Consider the following 17,155-nt stretch of genomic DNA (forward strand, 5'->3'; position numbering starts at 1 on the left):
GCCTGGTTTCAGCTGTTCACTTGCTTGCCCTCGAATACACAACTGTCCATCGGCATGATGGAGCTGGAACCTGGATTCATCAGACTAGTTGACTCTTTTCCAGTCGTTCAATTTCCAGGAACAGTGTTCCCATGCCAACTGCAGGCAGAGCTGTCGATGACGGTTGGTCAACATGGGCTCATGAACAAGTTGCCTACTCTGTAGGTCTATCTGCAAGAGTGCCTACTAGATGGTGTGCTTTGAAACGTTTCTGTGTACCCTAGTTGCAGTTTGCTGTTAATTGAGGGATTGTGAACTGCCTGTTGTCCGGGATAGCTCGTGCCAACCACCATTCACCTTGACTGTCAGTCAGTGGTGGTTCCCCGTCCCAGCACGCTGGGTGGTTGTGTGTCCCTCTTCAGACCATGTCCCTCATCGGCGCACCATATAATGACGGCACGTGTACTGCCATAACTATGCTGCGCTGTGGGATGCATTCACTCCTGAAGACTGGGGTGGTTATAATGTTTTGTCTCATGAGTGTATGTTGAATAACATTTATTTTTTTCGAGACGTATTATGGACTTATTTTCGTAATGCTTTAAAGATTTCAAATGTTATTTTTATGTTTGTTTTCTCTCTTTTGTTATTTTTCCCTTAACCCCTTATTTTATGTGACACTTTATTCTTACCATCCGCAGTCTTGCCAAACGCTGCACTTTTCAAGCGCAGCGTTTGGCAAGGGATTACTGTATTCCAAATGCAGTATCATCATTTGAATTATATAACGAAACCAATCTCTTTCTCCCTAGATGCAAAGGTAAATTTGCATCTAGGGAGTAAGCGATAAGACATAAGCAGCGCACTGTGATAAGACACTGTGCGTTGCTTACACTGCACAGTCTCTTTCCCCATTTGCGCCCTTCAGTTCTACCCCCACCTAGTATATAAGTTTCTTATTTCCGAAAAATGTAAGTTCTTACATTTGGGAAATAAGAAACCGAGAGTAACTTATGTAAGACCTTACATTCGGAAGCATTAAAACGAAGCTGGAATTTTTTCAACCATCCATAAAACTGTCCAGATTATTCTGAAGGAGCGCCTTGAACTGCATCATTAACCGGCTTCTCGACCTCCATATCATCTGCAAATGTCAGCATAGTATCCTTTATTCCCTCGTCGATACCATTCAAGATCAAAAAGAAGAGCGACCTTACCACCGAATTTGAGGAAATCCGCTAATAACCCTAGTCAGCTTTAAAAAGGGGCCATCTGTGACAACACCCAGCCTCTTGTCCTTCAGATACCCCTTAATTTCTCCTCCCTTTTCCCAATTAGCTCCCGCTTGTACAGAGACTTTCATATGAATCCCTGTCAGATGTTTTTCTGAAGTCTAAGTATGTAAGAAATAGTAGTTTATCAGATTGGTGAAGCAAGATTCCATTTAAAAGGCTGTGTTGTGATCCAGTGTTTATACATACATTGTTATCCAATAAAATGAAATCGGGTTTTCAATAATTCAATTAAAATGCAACGCAGTTTGTAATATGAATGATGATAACAAAATTTTATTAAATCCGTAATGAAAGAAATTAAATCTACTTTACTTAAACAGGATTTGCGAAGAATATTTTTATCAGTGGTGCTAATACAGTTCTCAGTGTTTCGCGTCAGAATGCGCCTCACAGATAAAAATTTTGAGTTATCAAAGAAAACATACATATTTCGGGAAAAACCCATATTATGCACCGCAGTAATAAATGTTGTACTGCTCCTTAAATAATACGCTTATCACAATGAAACTGTCTTCTGTCTAAAGGCACCTGTTTAAAAGTGCAATATATCAATCCAATCCGATGACATCATATTTTTGTTGCCATAGTTACCTCGGTACACATCGTTGATCAATTGGTTGCATTATCCAGTATAACATTGGATGCATTATTACAAAATATTGCGAAACATCCCATAATTTGCATACTTAGCTCGTATTATATTTCTGTTTGTTCTGTTTATTTATTACTATTACGTGTTTAAGCTATTGCATTTGTTATTTCTCTCTGTATCTGATTGTGCCATATTGTAAATGAGATGGCTGAGTTAGATTGCGAATGGATGTTGGCAAGTTGAAGCACGTGTTCACACCGGTTCGGAAGAAACAGGTGGAATTGTATACGCTAAATCAGATGAAAATAGCTGGTAAAGGTGTACAGCACAAACTGGACGTTGTATGAAAGGAGATGGAGCGGTTTTTTTTAAGAGAGGAGGTCATTAATTAACTCTGGGGAGCCACCACCCGAAACGCGGGAACAATATTCTGATGCACACTGTTCTTTGAAAAGCACACAGCAGTGGTATTGAAGAAAATGATTTTATGAAGGATGATATTTATTCGACATGGAAAATTCTTGACTGGCTTACAACAGATCGGAGCCAGTTGGATTTAACGTTGTTCTTCCTTCAGTTGCATTTCCATTCAATTACTGTTGCTACGCCCATTTTAGAACCCTCGTTTTCTCAAACCATATGCATACAAGAATAACTTATGAGACAGAGCATTACAGTGCTGGAACATGAAATATCCAGATCTATAAAAATAGCCATTTCGAGTATCATATCATTGTCTTAGGCCTCACAGCCGATTGGTCAGGAGCAGGAGTGCAGTAGCACACGCTCTTTAAGCTCCCTGACTGCTAAATACGGTCGATCTGCCAACTGGACCAGCGTAGCAGATTATGGTCCATTTCCCTCAACATGCATTGGCTTCCATCCTGCAGTGGGTTGATAACAGCTGCTGCTTACCTTTTTTACCATTGTTCAAAATGTCAGCACACGACTATAGTGTTAATGTTGGGATGATGTACTTTGGTGAGTGGTACTCTCCTAGCATTCCAAACCCAAACTTGGTGCGATAGTCGTACCATATGATCACTTTCCAAAATTTCTAGAGTCTAATAATGATGGGCACCGCATCGAATGTTGTTTGATGATAGCTGGTGTTGTGTGGAGCAGTAATCTCATTAAATTCAAGCATGTGCAACTCCATACGGAGACTGCTCACGCAATTATGGACAATCTTTATTGATCTACAGTTCTGGTGTCTAGGTCTGCAGCGAAGTCTTCGGGAATGACGTCACTTCAAGAATACAAACTTCGACTTTATTGGGTAACCGAGTCCTCTGAAAAGGGGTCTAAAGATAAAACAGTCATCGGTGCGTTTATAACTGAATTTAAGAATCAATGTTAACGATGGGCATAGACGGAAGGAAGGCCAACATAACATTAAAATTAAAATTAAATATGAATTTTAGAACTGAAAATAAAAATCGTCATATCAGATAATGTAAACCTAAAAGTAAGCTAACTTGTGAAATCGAAGTTAATTTTCTTTATGCTTTTCTTATACTATTTAGAAACAATTGCGAGATACCCGATATTCTATGCATTAATTAGTATACCACCAGCCTTCAAAATAGCAGTTAAAATAGAATTACTCCAATTTCAGGGACAAGAACCTTTATCTAGAGTAGACTGCATACGAAAACTCAGTCAGATGTTTAACTCCCTGCCCCTACCCCTAAATATACCATTAACTCTTCTTTTTATCTCTCTCTCTCTCTCTATCTTTCGTATTCTGTGCCATGCTCGAATTAGGACTTTCCTGCAAATGACGTCACAGCTTGGAACGCTCCAGCTGACAAGCTGCTCCGCCTCCATTAGTGCCCGGCGCGTGGCATGTCTCCGACAACAAGCATTATCAAACACGTGCAACAATAGGTCAAAGAAGGATGCGGAGAATGTTGGATGCGAATGGAACCGAGAGCCTTTCCCCCCGCATTAACTGTCAGGCGAGAAGGCCATGCGTTTCGCAACCTATCGAAGTCCTCTAACATATCGTTTGACCGCCCCCTCGTGGACTCTTTATTATTTATTATTTCCCCGCTCTCTTCGAATCGACTGGGCGCTGTTATTGGCTCATTGAATGCAAATTACTGCCAGGAGTAGCGTTCAGATCGCCTCGGAAGGCTCGTGCCTGGTCAGAAGGAAATGAATGGGCGTAGAAAGAGGGTGTAACACTTTTCCGGGGGTCTCTGTGATGAAGATGGCAATTAAAGATTTGCTAGTGGCGTGACACTGGAACCCAAAGCAGTTAGTCCTGATGAGTAAGCTGTCTTATTGTATTAAAGCCGAAATAGACACGCTGTGACAATTTCCAGCAGATATGGAGAAGGATGCACTTGTAGAATGTTGGAGACTGAAGCACTTTTGAAGCCCAACAAATGAACAGATCGTTCTAGTCACATGATCATGTCTCGATCATTTCTCGTCGACTCTCTTCTGACTCGTCATTCCAATTCGGGTTCGGAGCCTTCTCGAACCAAAGTAACCTGTGGTGCAACTTTATGGTCCCCCGGTCGAATAAGTCCTCTGATAACGTCCCCTACACCGTGTTTTGGCAATCATAATCATCCTCATAACGCATCCGCCCTTGCTTTTACTAACTATCTCCGAAAAAGTGCTCTTGGCTTACCTGTGACCCCTCCAGGAGCCTACTGCTGTCCGCTATGTATCCGTCCGAACAGCCGCCAAACTCTGTCGACCGCTGTCACCATAGAGCCTTCGGGCAACGGCCCGCTACGGACTGCCTTGTCAATTGGTGCCTTAGCAGAAAACAGCCTCTTAGGGTCGGTCTCTTTCACGCCCTTGGAACAAGGGAGCCCAACTGCGGAGCAGTCGGCCACGGCACCCCACGACCACTACCGATTATCTGTGTCAAGATCCACACCGTATTCTGCTGGAGACAGAGGTAAGTCATGTTATGCGATTTGCTACTTGGTATAAAAGTGTCGTTTTCATAACTAAAAAATGGTCAGTCATCATGCCAAAAAAACTGAAATTTTTGGCATGATGACTGACCATTTTTTTAAATTTTAGTTGCTGACGTATCACATGTTCATACCACTACAATCAATTACGTCAACAACTTTAAAGAACTCATGGTCGTTCAGCAGCAAACTTATAGGATAACACTATAAAATTAATTTTAAGGTGTGTGAATGAATAATTATTTTTTAAAGAAAATATCTAAGTAAACAATAGATTTCTCCTAATACTTTTTGTGTAAAATATTTAATATATTTTAAATAATTTTATTGAAAAAAACATAAATAATCTTTTAATAAAGATGCAGGCTTTAACCAAAATTATTTAGTTTTGCTTTAAAAATTAAAAATAAAGTCATTGTGTAACTTTTTCCTCCCATACTCGTATATTATGATGTTTCTCACTAAAAAGCCTTGGCTGTTAGCAAAAATGCTTACGATCGGTGTTTCTCAACACCATATGGGAAAGACCCGAGTTTGGCTCAAGTTAATCAGTGTCCTGGGCCTGTTCCAGCAGGCTGTGTGTTTGCAACCGCACGTTTGCAACTAGGAAGAAAGAAGTCAGTCCCGTTATGAGATAATTGCTTTAGGCCACACTCTAAGGAAAGATACTGAGCTTCTTGAAAGAGTCCAAGACTGGTGACTCCTTTGGAGAGAATAGCAAAGCGACGTCCATGTGAGGAAAGACTGAGAAGAGCTTCGAAATTGGGCACCTCAGGGGAGATCCGATAGAGGTATATAAGGCACTGGGGTGAATGAACGACGGTGGAATTTTGGCGATGAAATGGGACGCATAAACCAGGTGACATAGCCGAGTGGTCAACGCCAGGGTATTAGTAAGATACTCGTTTCAGTTGACTGTGATTCAAGCCTACGTAATTGGTAAAATTCAGTGTTATTCTTGTATTCTCCATCTTATAAACTCTTCTGACTCTAAGTGGTCGTCCTGGAGTATAAATAGAAAATTTATTTATTTATTAATAGATTCTACGCCAAAGAAATTTACGTTCGGAGGTCAGAAAATTACTGACCTCCGAAATGAATTTCCTTCCTGTGATCGAGGCTGAGTCAGTCTGATGAAATTAAAGGTACGATATCTTTTGGTTGTGGGAAGAATGTGTCTTGTTCTTCGGGGATCAGTCTCAACGGGGGTCGAACTCACCTAATTTCGCATCATGTCTTCTTCAGCGTAGCCTCCATTGGACTTAATACATGGATCCTAGCTATTCTGCCATTGTTGTAAGAATGTCTGAACTTCTTATTTTCGTAATATTCTCAAGTTTCTTCTGTGGTTTTTGTTGATTTTCCAAAACATAACTAAATCTTTTTCTTTTTATTTTATTTCAAGCTTGGTAAAACAGCTTTAGAAAGCAAGTTCCAGTGTAAGGGAATTTGGGGATTACAGATATTTGGTTCTTATCCAGAATTCTCGGAGAGACAGGCGCTTTGTCTGTCTGAATCTTGAAATCCATCTGAAATTCTGTGCTTTTGAACATCTTCTCCAAAGGCTGTAACATGTCCTGCGTTTCTGAAGCTGTTTTACCAAGCTCGAAATAAAACGTGATGGAAACTCTTCTTTTTCTTTTTATTTTTTTTGAATTGCAGATTTAAAAAAAAAAAAAAATCGGACTAAGAAGTCTTTCTATCTCAAAAGAGAATAGGGTACAACAGGAGAAACTACCATAAAAGTATGTTCACTGGCCAAAAAATTAGACACCTATATTCTATTGAATATAGGTGTCTAATTCTAGTATGGTAACCTTTTGTCGTAATTACAGCCTGTACACCTGCTGGCATAGTTTCCACTGGGTGCCTGAGGGAGTCTAGCTTCATATTTTACCATTCTTCCTTCAGAATATTTGACAGCTGCTGTATTGCAGGTCAGTAGAGACCTGAGAAGCCGAACTGCACTTTCCAACATCCCAAACATTCACAATTGGATTCAGATCTGGAGAATTAGGTAGCCAAGGTAGATGTTGAAAATTTTACAAATGTTCCCCGAATCATTTAGATACAATTTTTGCACAGTGGATAGTTGTGGTGTCGAATTGAAAGAATCCATCGCTTTCCAGTTAAAAATGAAGCAGTATAGGGTAATGTTGGTCTGATACAAAAGAAAGATATTCATTGGAGGTGACATGACCTTCTAATGTTATGAGCGGACCGACTGCGTACCAACTGAACTTACCCCATACCACGATATCACCTCCAGCTGCTCGAGTGGTGGACACGAGATAGTCTGGATGCATGACTTCACGAAGTTCACGGACACTTTCACTCTATCATTGGTGCAAAAAAGTGTAAATCGAGACTCATCAGATCACGTGATCTCTTTCTATTGTTCCACAGTCCAGTCTTGGTGTTGGCGACACTACTCCAGTCGAGTCTTTCGATATTTTACAGAAAGAAGTGGTTTACGTATAGGTGCACGACTATCAAATCTCGATTCTTCAGCTACCGCCGCATAGTTCGGTTGGAAATAGATCTTTCTCTGCCTAAATGGTATTTTTCTGTTATTCGCTACATATTGGACCATCTATTCTGACACAATTCACTTTAAATTTCTGTCATCTCGTTCTTGTTGTATCTTTTGAAATGGTTTCTTTCAAAGCACCAGCAACATTCTTTTTTTCTTTTTTTTTTTTTTTCACTTTTGTGGCTCCTCTTTATCAGGAGCCACAATTTAATCAATTGTGGCTCCTGGTAAAGATGCTCCGATAATAACACCTCTTTGAAAATCGAAAAAATCACGTGTCTTCACTGACCGAATCCCCAGGAAAGCGTACATTATCTAATACCAAGGAATTTGTGATCCTATGTGGCAACTTATATTTGCATACCTCACATTTAATTATCTGTAGAGTCCAGTTGCAAATATTTTATAATTTTTTGGCCAGCGAGTATATAATCTACCACCCTCTGCCCTGAAAAATTGGTACTGCTATTATCAGCGTTGTTACATGATCATTCTCGTAATTTTTGGGTAGCACCCCTTTAACGCAGTTTAAAGACACAGTATACCGAACCATACCTGCCTCGGCATGCATACTAAATAAACCAACCTAACACTATCGAAATTATCCAAAAGATAAGTTTTAAAATGAATGCTTCAAACTGAAAATACGTCAACTTTTAAATCTAAAAGTTGGCGATCACTACAAAGCATTAGTTGAACCAAAAAATATTAAATTTCGAAAGATTGTTTTATCTTTCTAATTATAAACTAATATTTAACAGTATTAGTTTATAATTAGTGTATATGGCAACCAACCACGAAGATTGGCCCTCGATCGCATTGTAATTATGAAAGCTGTCCTCACACCGGGCGGAAAAAGCTTGCGTTGAAATTTAGAGGGCTGTTTTTCCATGTCATGACAGAGTGAAAGCATTAGACGTGTGTGCATATATACGGGTGTGGCAATAAAGTTAGCGGACAGATGCTGTTGCAGTCATGTTCGATGAGTTTGAAATAAACGGAAGTGGTATATGTTGCAATTCAAACTTCCTTCAATGGTGGTACAGAGATTGTCCAGTAGGCTGACAGGCCAAGTAACAACCAGGTTTGCTTGTAGCGTTAACTCCGTGTCACAATTTTGCAATGGAGCAAAGAACGAATATCAAACTTTGCTTTAAACTGGGAAAATCTGCAACAGAATGAAATATTAAAAACTATTAAGTGGCGATGAAACATCAAGTCGTTCCAGTGTGTTTGATTGGTATAAGCAGTTCAAAGACGGGCATGAGGATGTATGTTCGCGATGACCCAAGAAGTGGGCATCCATCAACCTCTCGAAATGAGGACACAATTTAAAAGTTGGGGAAGTTGTGACAAGAGATCGTCGTTTGACCCTCAGATTGAGTCTGATAAATTGAATAAGAATAAGGAGACGATTCGTCAAATTCTGCATGAACAGTTATAGAAAGGAAGGTCTGAGCAAATTTGTGTTGCACAGCCTCATGGATGAGCAGAATCAATGAAGAATGTCATTATGCAAAGATTTCATCCAGACTTGTCAAGGCAATCCTAATCTCTTCAACTGTATTGTCACTGGAGATGAGTGTCGGGTGTTCCAATAAGATCCAGGGACAAAGCGCCAGTGCATGCAGTGGACTCAAAATCATCACCAAGGCCGGAAAATTGTTTACAGCAGTCCAGGATCAAGACGACGCTGATCACGTTTTCTGACAGAAAAGATGTGATTCACAAAGAATTTTTACCCAATTGGGAGAGAGTCGATGCTGCGTTCTATATACAGGCCATTGAAGAGCAATTTCCGGGTGAAGCCGCAATTTTGAGCGAAAGGCAGCTCGTTCTTGTTTTAAGGCAATGCCTCCGCTCATTTCGCACTTGTTGTGAACGCACTTCTCATGAAATATAGCGGTGTGCAGATCAATCATCCACCCTACCCTCCCGATCTACCACCAACTGACTTCTTCCTTTTTCCTAAGGCGAAAAATAACTCAAATAAAAGAGATTTCAGGAGTTTAAAGATATAAAGAAAAACTCACCTGCCGAACTGAACACCGTCTCTCTTTGGACGCCTTCGCTGACTGTTTTTCGAAAGTTTTAGAACGGTGTAATAAGTTCATTCAATCAGGTGGTGATTACTTTGAATAAAAATAAAACCATTTTTAAGCTCTTTCACTTCGTGATCTTTTCATTGTACTAGTCGGGGAACTTTACTGCCACACCTCATATATACGAAAGCGCCTAAAATTTAAAAAAAAAAACTTATATAGTTATTGAAATTTATGCACAATGTAGTTTTTAATCTTTCAGATGCTTTTTTAATAAAGAAAATAGAGATTTTAGCTAAAAAAAAAATTTCGAAACAGAATTTCATAAACCTAGAAATGAGATAATTTAAAACTCTAGGAAATAGTAGAGAAGAAAATAGATACTAAATAAAAGTAATGGTTCGTCCAAGAGAAAGATAAATGAGGACGTAGACTGCTTGATAAATTACGTTTAAATAAAATTAATATACAGAAAACTTTTAAACACTCAGCCCTTTCTCTTCTGTGTCTCTCACACACAGTTTTATGTGTTTAAATGATTACGGATAAATAATAAAGTGAAGACTATGAAATAGAAAAGACTCTTATCGAACAGTTGCATTTATAAATTGAAGAAAAATTCGGTATTCTAAATACAGAAAATGATTATATACCGGAAATTTATACAAGTAATGCAATCGCATGTTTTATTGCAGATTTACGAACAAAATTCGACCATGAAAACGTTTAGATTGCTGAAGAGACACGTATGACGCCTGCTGCTGCTGTATAAATGAAGAAATGAGGAACACGAATATCTACCTCCAACTCGAAACGCATTTCACGAGAAAGGGCAAAACACACACGATATGTCAAGAGCAGCAAAACAAATTTCAGTAAACTAACAATAGCTGGCGTGCAGCTACGCGAAAAGAATCTGTGATTACAGCTGGGATGTGGGCTTTGGTTTAGAACTCAGCAAACCAAAGTTCCGTACAAAATGGAACATTCTTCATACAATAAAAACTAGGAAGTTATAACAAACTGCGTATGGCGTCATTAAGTCATGCGATGCCACAAGTAACTTTATTTGCCACGTATCTACAATATCGAATAAATTAAAACGATTTTAAGTAGGATAATTGGCTCATGATACATCATAAATTTAGCCAATTATGATATATAATTGGTTAAATTTCAAATCACTACATTGGGTTAGAATTTCCATACAAAGGGTAGAACCTTTACTGCACCCTTCCTTTTCCTTTTTCCATTATAAAGATGTCCACTAGGAATTTATCTTTTGTTGTAGTCTACGTATTTACGACTGGAAATGCTAGCAAAAAAATGAAAAGTTGCAGCTGCTCAACAAATAGTAGCTCGTTTATTAAAGCGAACAGGAAGTTCATGTTTTATTCAAAATCAGTTTCAGTTATGAAAATGTCCAGCTACATTGCTCCACCAGGCATAACATTTTGAAAAACTTCAATTAGACGTGTTTCAGCTTAATATATTTCTGTGAACAATCATCGATAAAAGACAACAGCAACAAAGAGCTCAATTGTGCGGTGCATGGAAGTGAATGAAAATATAGGAACTCGCCTAAAAAATCATTATTGCAGCCTAATTATCAAAACTCTTGTACAATGTAATTATTGTATAATTTAATTAATACTCTGTTACTGAAATATGACATGCGACAGATTTTTCAGGATCGATACCCTAGCGCAGTTTCATACAAGGGTTTTCGGTCCTGGAGTTCTTTCATTAATAGCTTTACCGGCGAATCCCAAAAATAAATATCATTTTGTTTAAGCATTAGTAATAGATTAGTATCATTATCATCATCATGAGCCATTTTCAATCCACTGCAGGATGAGGTCTCTCCAGCAACTTTCGAGTTGCTGGAGAGGGCTTCATCCTGCAGTGGATTAGTATAGTAATGGACAAATGATGAAAGGAAGGAGATAAAATTTGCTTCCATTCCAAATCACATTAGCGACAAATTTATTCCAGTAATTTACAGTACACTGCCCGAAATAAAAATTTCATGAGATCCAGCCTCCTGCCTCTACCCAAAATTTTATATTTCTGACCCCAGAATCTCGTTTCTTCTACCAGTGAAAATGGATTGTCTCTCGTTTATTTTACTAATTCCCTTCAAGGTCTTATATACCGGCATCAAGTCCCCCACCAAGATGTGTAATTGGCAACCTCTGCAGTGTACACTTTCTAAACCGTTCTTCGCAAGGATATCGATTAACAATTCTCACCAAGGTTGCCCTGCTTTGAATCCTCTCGAGAAGTTCCATATATTTTTTAGTTTTAGTAGCAGTAAACGATGCAAGAAAGCAAGCTTAAAAAGCATCAGCCAAAAAAAAAATCACCTGTCTATCCCCTCCAAGAATTTATCTAGTCCTTCCTTCAATTTAATCAAACTACCCACTTCCACAACAACAACAGATGAAAGTTTGTTCCAATAATCAACCATCCGCTGGCTGAATGCAAACCTCCGCACATCTATCCTGCAACTATCCTTCCTCCATTTGAATTGATTCCCCCCATGTGTGTAATCTGAGCAAGAAGAAGAATGCTACCAGCATTGAACTTCCTCAATCCACTCAAAGCCTTAAAATCAGATCCCCTTGCAGGTGTTTAGTCTCCAGACGTTGCAATTTGCAAAACTGAAGCCTTTTTTTGGTAAGATCACTGTTTTGTTCCCTTCACCAATTTCTTTTCCTTCTTTGCACCCGTTACAATAGATCCTTCCTAAAATCAGTCCTTCAGACCTGTGTGCAGCACTCAAGATGCGGCCTAACCACAGCCTTGTACTAGTCAATGGTCAGGCACGGTCTCCTACCGGAATGCCATACATTAAATGCGGTCTCATATTGTCTTATATAAAGGGGCAGCGACATACTTTTCCCTACACCACAGACAATGCCTTCCTAACTGCTTGTTTACATTGCTTGGAATAAATGAATTATAATCTTTGATTGAATTATAACCTCTTAGCCTTTGTCGTCCTGAACCACTTTTAGTTCCTCTCTCGCTCAATCCCGTAGCTTATTCTTCTAGTAGTTTAATCTCTTGTAATCTCGTAGTTTAATTCTTCTAGTAATCTCGTAGTTTAATTCTTCTAGTAATCTCGTAGTTTAATTCTTCTAAATCCAAGGTTGTGCCCAAAGGCACAACCTTGCATTTAGAAGAATTAAACCTTTTTTGTACGTTTTTGTTGACCAATCCTCCGACCTTTAAATCATCAGCAAAATGACAACTTCCCCTCATCAGTGCCGTTAAGAAAGGCGAGAAACAGAAGTGATCCCAATATTGATCTCTGAGCTTGGTCAACCCTAAGGAATGCCCATTTATAACTACCTCTGTCACCTATAATTTAGCCAGCCTTTGATCCAATGAAGGCTCTTATCAGTAATATTCAGTTTATATAATATAAGTAGAGCTTTTGATATAAAGTTTATATCAAAATCTTTACTGAAGTCAAGGTAAATAATGTCAAAGTCTTATGTCTATCTGTACGTAGTCTGTTCGATACACAATCGCTTAGATCTCGGCTTCCAGAAATGCTAGAGAAAAAAGGTGTATAATAATTTACCTCTCAGAATTAATGTGATGGGTAAGTTTCTATCTTTTTCGTTGTGCAACTCTTCCGCGGCACACAATGAATAGAAGCCACCTTCTTGCAGACCCTCTGTGGAACGGGTCTACGGACCACAGTTTACGTACCATTGCCCTAAAGGGTAAATGGCCTGTGTTCGAATTCCATCATGACGGGAAGTTAAAAAAATAAAGAAAGAAATCCTTGCATCTCATTATATAGCAACGATTGTAAAGCCCAGCTGGTCAATATTTGCAAACGAAGGACAACAAGCCTGAGTGCTCCCATTTTCATGAGCTGGCCATTCCGTCCTCTGGTCAGCTGCCATCACCAATAAGGTGGAAAACACCCAATAAACTTCTCCTTTTTTTAAAGTACAAATTAGTGTCTTGGAAAATGGCAGTGTTAGTGAGTTGTTATACTGTTTTTAAATTTTTCTGTAGCTCACGTTGTTGTTTCGGTTTTAGGCGCATCAGCAACTTAGGCGATATTGCGCCGTACATGATTTTTCGTGTGTTGTGTGGTCGATCTGCTGTTTGCTGAACGAAAAACCCGAGTTTTCCGGAGAAAGACCATGTTGCCCTCTCCTGATACCGACTAACTCAGCCATATTTTGAAAATGACCCATGAAAATTCCATGCGTCATTGACAGGATTTAAGTATGACTTGTATAATAAGCTGTATTATCAACGTAACTAATGTTAAACTAATGAGTAATAAATATTGCATAATGCAATCATGTTTTAAAAAAAAAATACCGGGATGTGTGAAAAACAAGCCAACGACCAACTCGCTGCAGACTCCAATAATATCATTAGGGTTAACGTAGCATAGAGATCGGATTTTCAAATATAACTTTTCTTTTGTCACATAGAAATAAGTCACCTGGACTTCATACTGATTTCGGGATAAATTCCAGCTTGAAATTCATCCTGGTTTAAAAAAGTGCCCGAAGACCGGTGCGAAATACGTGTACAATCATAGATGTTCTTTATTTTTACTCTGATTGCGCTGATATGCTGGAGTTTGACTCGACTCTTTTGACGTCATAAACTTCGAATAGCCGTGTGTTATCTTGAAAGAAAATTAAACAATTTGAAAGACTTCCACTCTTTCAAGATGTTTACTTTTTTCAAGCTGAACTTCAAGGTTGAGCATTTGCTTCCCTTTCTTCATCGCAACTTATTGTAAAGGAGCGTATTTTGCTGGACGCTTTGTTGCCAGATATAAAATTCTCAAATTGGTGCGAAATTAACAAAAATAACATCTTGAGACCTGCACATAGTAACAAATCAGTATCGTGTGTATTGTGTGATGCTGTCTTGTTTCTCAAACATACGCGGTGGTTCACAGGGGACACAATGTGCTTAAACGAAAGTTCTGGAAGCTTCGCGAAGCAAACATAATCCAGGAGTTGTATAAAAGTGAGCCAAGCTCGTATATCTGGAAATAAAACATAAATCGCATATGAATATAGTCCGATGCATGATTTTGGGTTCTCGTTCTTGGTTTTCAGTACGATTACGTCATTTTAAAAAAAATATGATCTGTATTATACTGAATTTTATTCACAATAAAATTTAAAAGGCAACATATACTATTCGTCATTTTTATTCCCTCATCTAAAAGAAGTGCCTGCTTTGGGCTCAAAATAAACAGAGTGGCAGAAATCAATGCTGAAATAATACACAAACGATTAAGTTTGTGTATTATTTCAGCAGTAAGTATTTGCTTATGAAAATGGGTGCACATCAATATGAAGCGTGGCCTCCATCGTTACGAGTGGCTAAATGTCACGATAGGGAGATGAATAGGTGGCGAATGTCATTTTGGTGAATATTAGGCCATGCTTGTACCACTTATACTGTGAGTTGGGCCATAGTGGAAGGGTGCTGAGAGGCAGAATTCAATGAATGTCCCATCACATCCCAAATATATTTGATGGGTAATAGATCTAGTCAACGTGCAGGCCAAGTAATATTGTCCATATCGCATAGGCTCTGTAGGGATATGAGAGCTGTAGGTCGGCGGGCCTTGCCCTGTTAAAATGTAGCGTTTGGGTTAAATGCCTTGTGTGTAATGTCTTGCTGTCAACGTTCCATCAGTAACGACCAGTGTTGAGCTGCTATTGTAACTGATGGCGCTCCATTCCTTGATTCCGGGTATTGGATCGGTATACTGCTTCCTGATATATATAAGGGTTACCTCTGTCCTCGGCGTGTCTCTAGGCGTTCATACAACCGTCCCTGGACCCCCAAACAGAACATAATTCATCGCTAAAGACGAAACTATACCATACTGTACTTGACCACAAGCAGCACTCTTCCTGTGCTGATATAATGGAATGACATCAGAAGCAGAGGAGGCAGCAGACGTCGAGAACGCAAGCAAACTACTCGCAGTTGTCTGCTAATCGTGCTCGCCAGCACAGGCACAAACTAAAATGGTGTTACGATGCTAGAAATTTGGCAGATAATGCCAGATCCTCCGTTTCTTGTTGCTTGTCAGTGGATCTGTCGATCCCCCTGTTCTGAAGCCACCAGAACTCTGGCGATATGTTCGTGTATCTTCCAGTACCCACAATTGCCAATTCCATCCGATCTTTCGGGAATCACGACTCACACGAATGGTGATTTACTGTGTTGAATGCAACTTCTGACAGTCCAATAATCCGACACTTTAAAAGCCCGTCAGCTGTAAATAACTTCGCCTTACATGTTAAAAGCATTGCATACAAGTAGATGGTCATTAGCTCATCATTTATTTGCCTGATAACGTTATTAACAGTGCTATAAAAAAGTTTTACAAGTTTTTATAGCACTCTCAAATTCCTAAGTCAGGGCGGTAACAGACACCTTACAGGATTTTTTCGTTACTGGCAGATCAGCTAGACGTGTTAATCGCTTACGTCCATATACGTCACGGTTATCCCTACAGATTTTCGGTAAACCGTCCATTCTTTCTGGTGCAGCAATTTCAATGAGGACCAGTGTAGGAATATTAAACTGACCATAAGAATACATTCAATTTATAGATACGATATTCTACCACTTTCATGGCTTTATCTTCCGTGGATAGCACAATTGGTTGGTATAATCACCATCCTCCCCACGCTTGGTGGAAAAAACCTGAGTTCGCGTCAATGACGTGAGGAATTTTCATGTCTTTTTCACAACGTGGCTAAATTAGTCAGTCTCAGGGGAGGGTAGCATGGTTCTCTTTCTCTCTGGAGTTCTCGCTTTTCGTCCACCAAACAGCAAATAGACCACAGAACAAATGAAATTTACGGCGCAATATGGCCGCAAGTTTCAGATGCGCCTAAAAAAATCCTACAACTGTAACAGCTTTATCTTCCTCAGCATTTATTCCGAACAACTCAAATCAGCAGCCTAACCATAAAATTATAAATAAATGTCGATTAGATGTCAATTATTCAGTTTACTTGTAAGAAAACTGTTTCCAAAGGAATAACTCATTTTTTATTTATTTTCAGGGAATGCTGTCAAGTCTCCGGAGGATCTCCACAGCAGTAAACGAATTCGAACTGCCTTCACAAGTGCTCAATTATTGGAGTTGGAAAGAGAGTTCTCTTCAAATATGTACCTATCGCGATTACGAAGGATTGAGATCGCAACCTACCTCAATCTCTCAGAGAAGCAGGTGAAGATATGGTTCCAGAACAGACGGGTCAAGTACAAGAAAGAAGGTAATGTCGATCGTAGATGTCGGTGTCTACGCACTTGTCCGATTTCAAAGTCAACGAAGGACGAAAGATCGGAAGGAACTGAAAATGACCACTCCCTAACAGAGGAAAAGGTCATCTCTTGTAGCAGTATGGAGCTTGACCTGACCGAGATGGCAGTTTGCAGTTCTTCTTCAGACAAAGCTGAATGTAGCAATAATTCACCGTATTTTCACGATGCTGAAATTGAAGAGAAAATTTCTTGAAGATTGTTTTTTATTTTCTGCATTTGCCCATCGAGAAAGGACTCAGTGAATAAGCTTTTATTGGACTTTTAGCGCTAGTTTATGGTGTTATGTGATAAGAATACTGAATGCGTTACTTTCAGTCACATAAACTTGCTATTAACTTGCTTACGGAAAGAATTTATCCTTCAAAAGAAAAAAATAGGGAAAATAAAGAGCTTCTTAATCTTTTAAAGAAGAATCAGAATAAGCA

General features: G+C 39.2%; 1 protein-coding gene across 1 annotated transcript; it reads left to right on the forward strand.

Moving 5' to 3' along the window:
• The first annotated feature begins 4,287 nt into the window (after nucleotides 1–4,287).
• LOC150088030 (uncharacterized) lies at nucleotides 4,288–16,923 on the forward strand. The gene is made up of 2 exons (XM_090369989.1): nucleotides 4,288–4,786; nucleotides 16,469–16,923. Exons 1-2 carry the CDS (start codon nucleotides 4,288–4,290, stop codon nucleotides 16,921–16,923), a joined length of 954 nt encoding a protein of 317 aa, XP_090226115.1.
• The last annotated feature ends 232 nt before the right edge of the window (nucleotides 16,924–17,155 follow it).

The sequence above is a fragment of the Mastigoproctus giganteus genome, chromosome 3 (genome assembly GCF_048544385.1).
Source record: "Mastigoproctus giganteus isolate SK-2022 chromosome 3, ASM4854438v1, whole genome shotgun sequence".
NCBI classification, from domain to species: Eukaryota; Metazoa; Arthropoda; class Arachnida; order Uropygi; family Thelyphonidae; genus Mastigoproctus; species Mastigoproctus giganteus.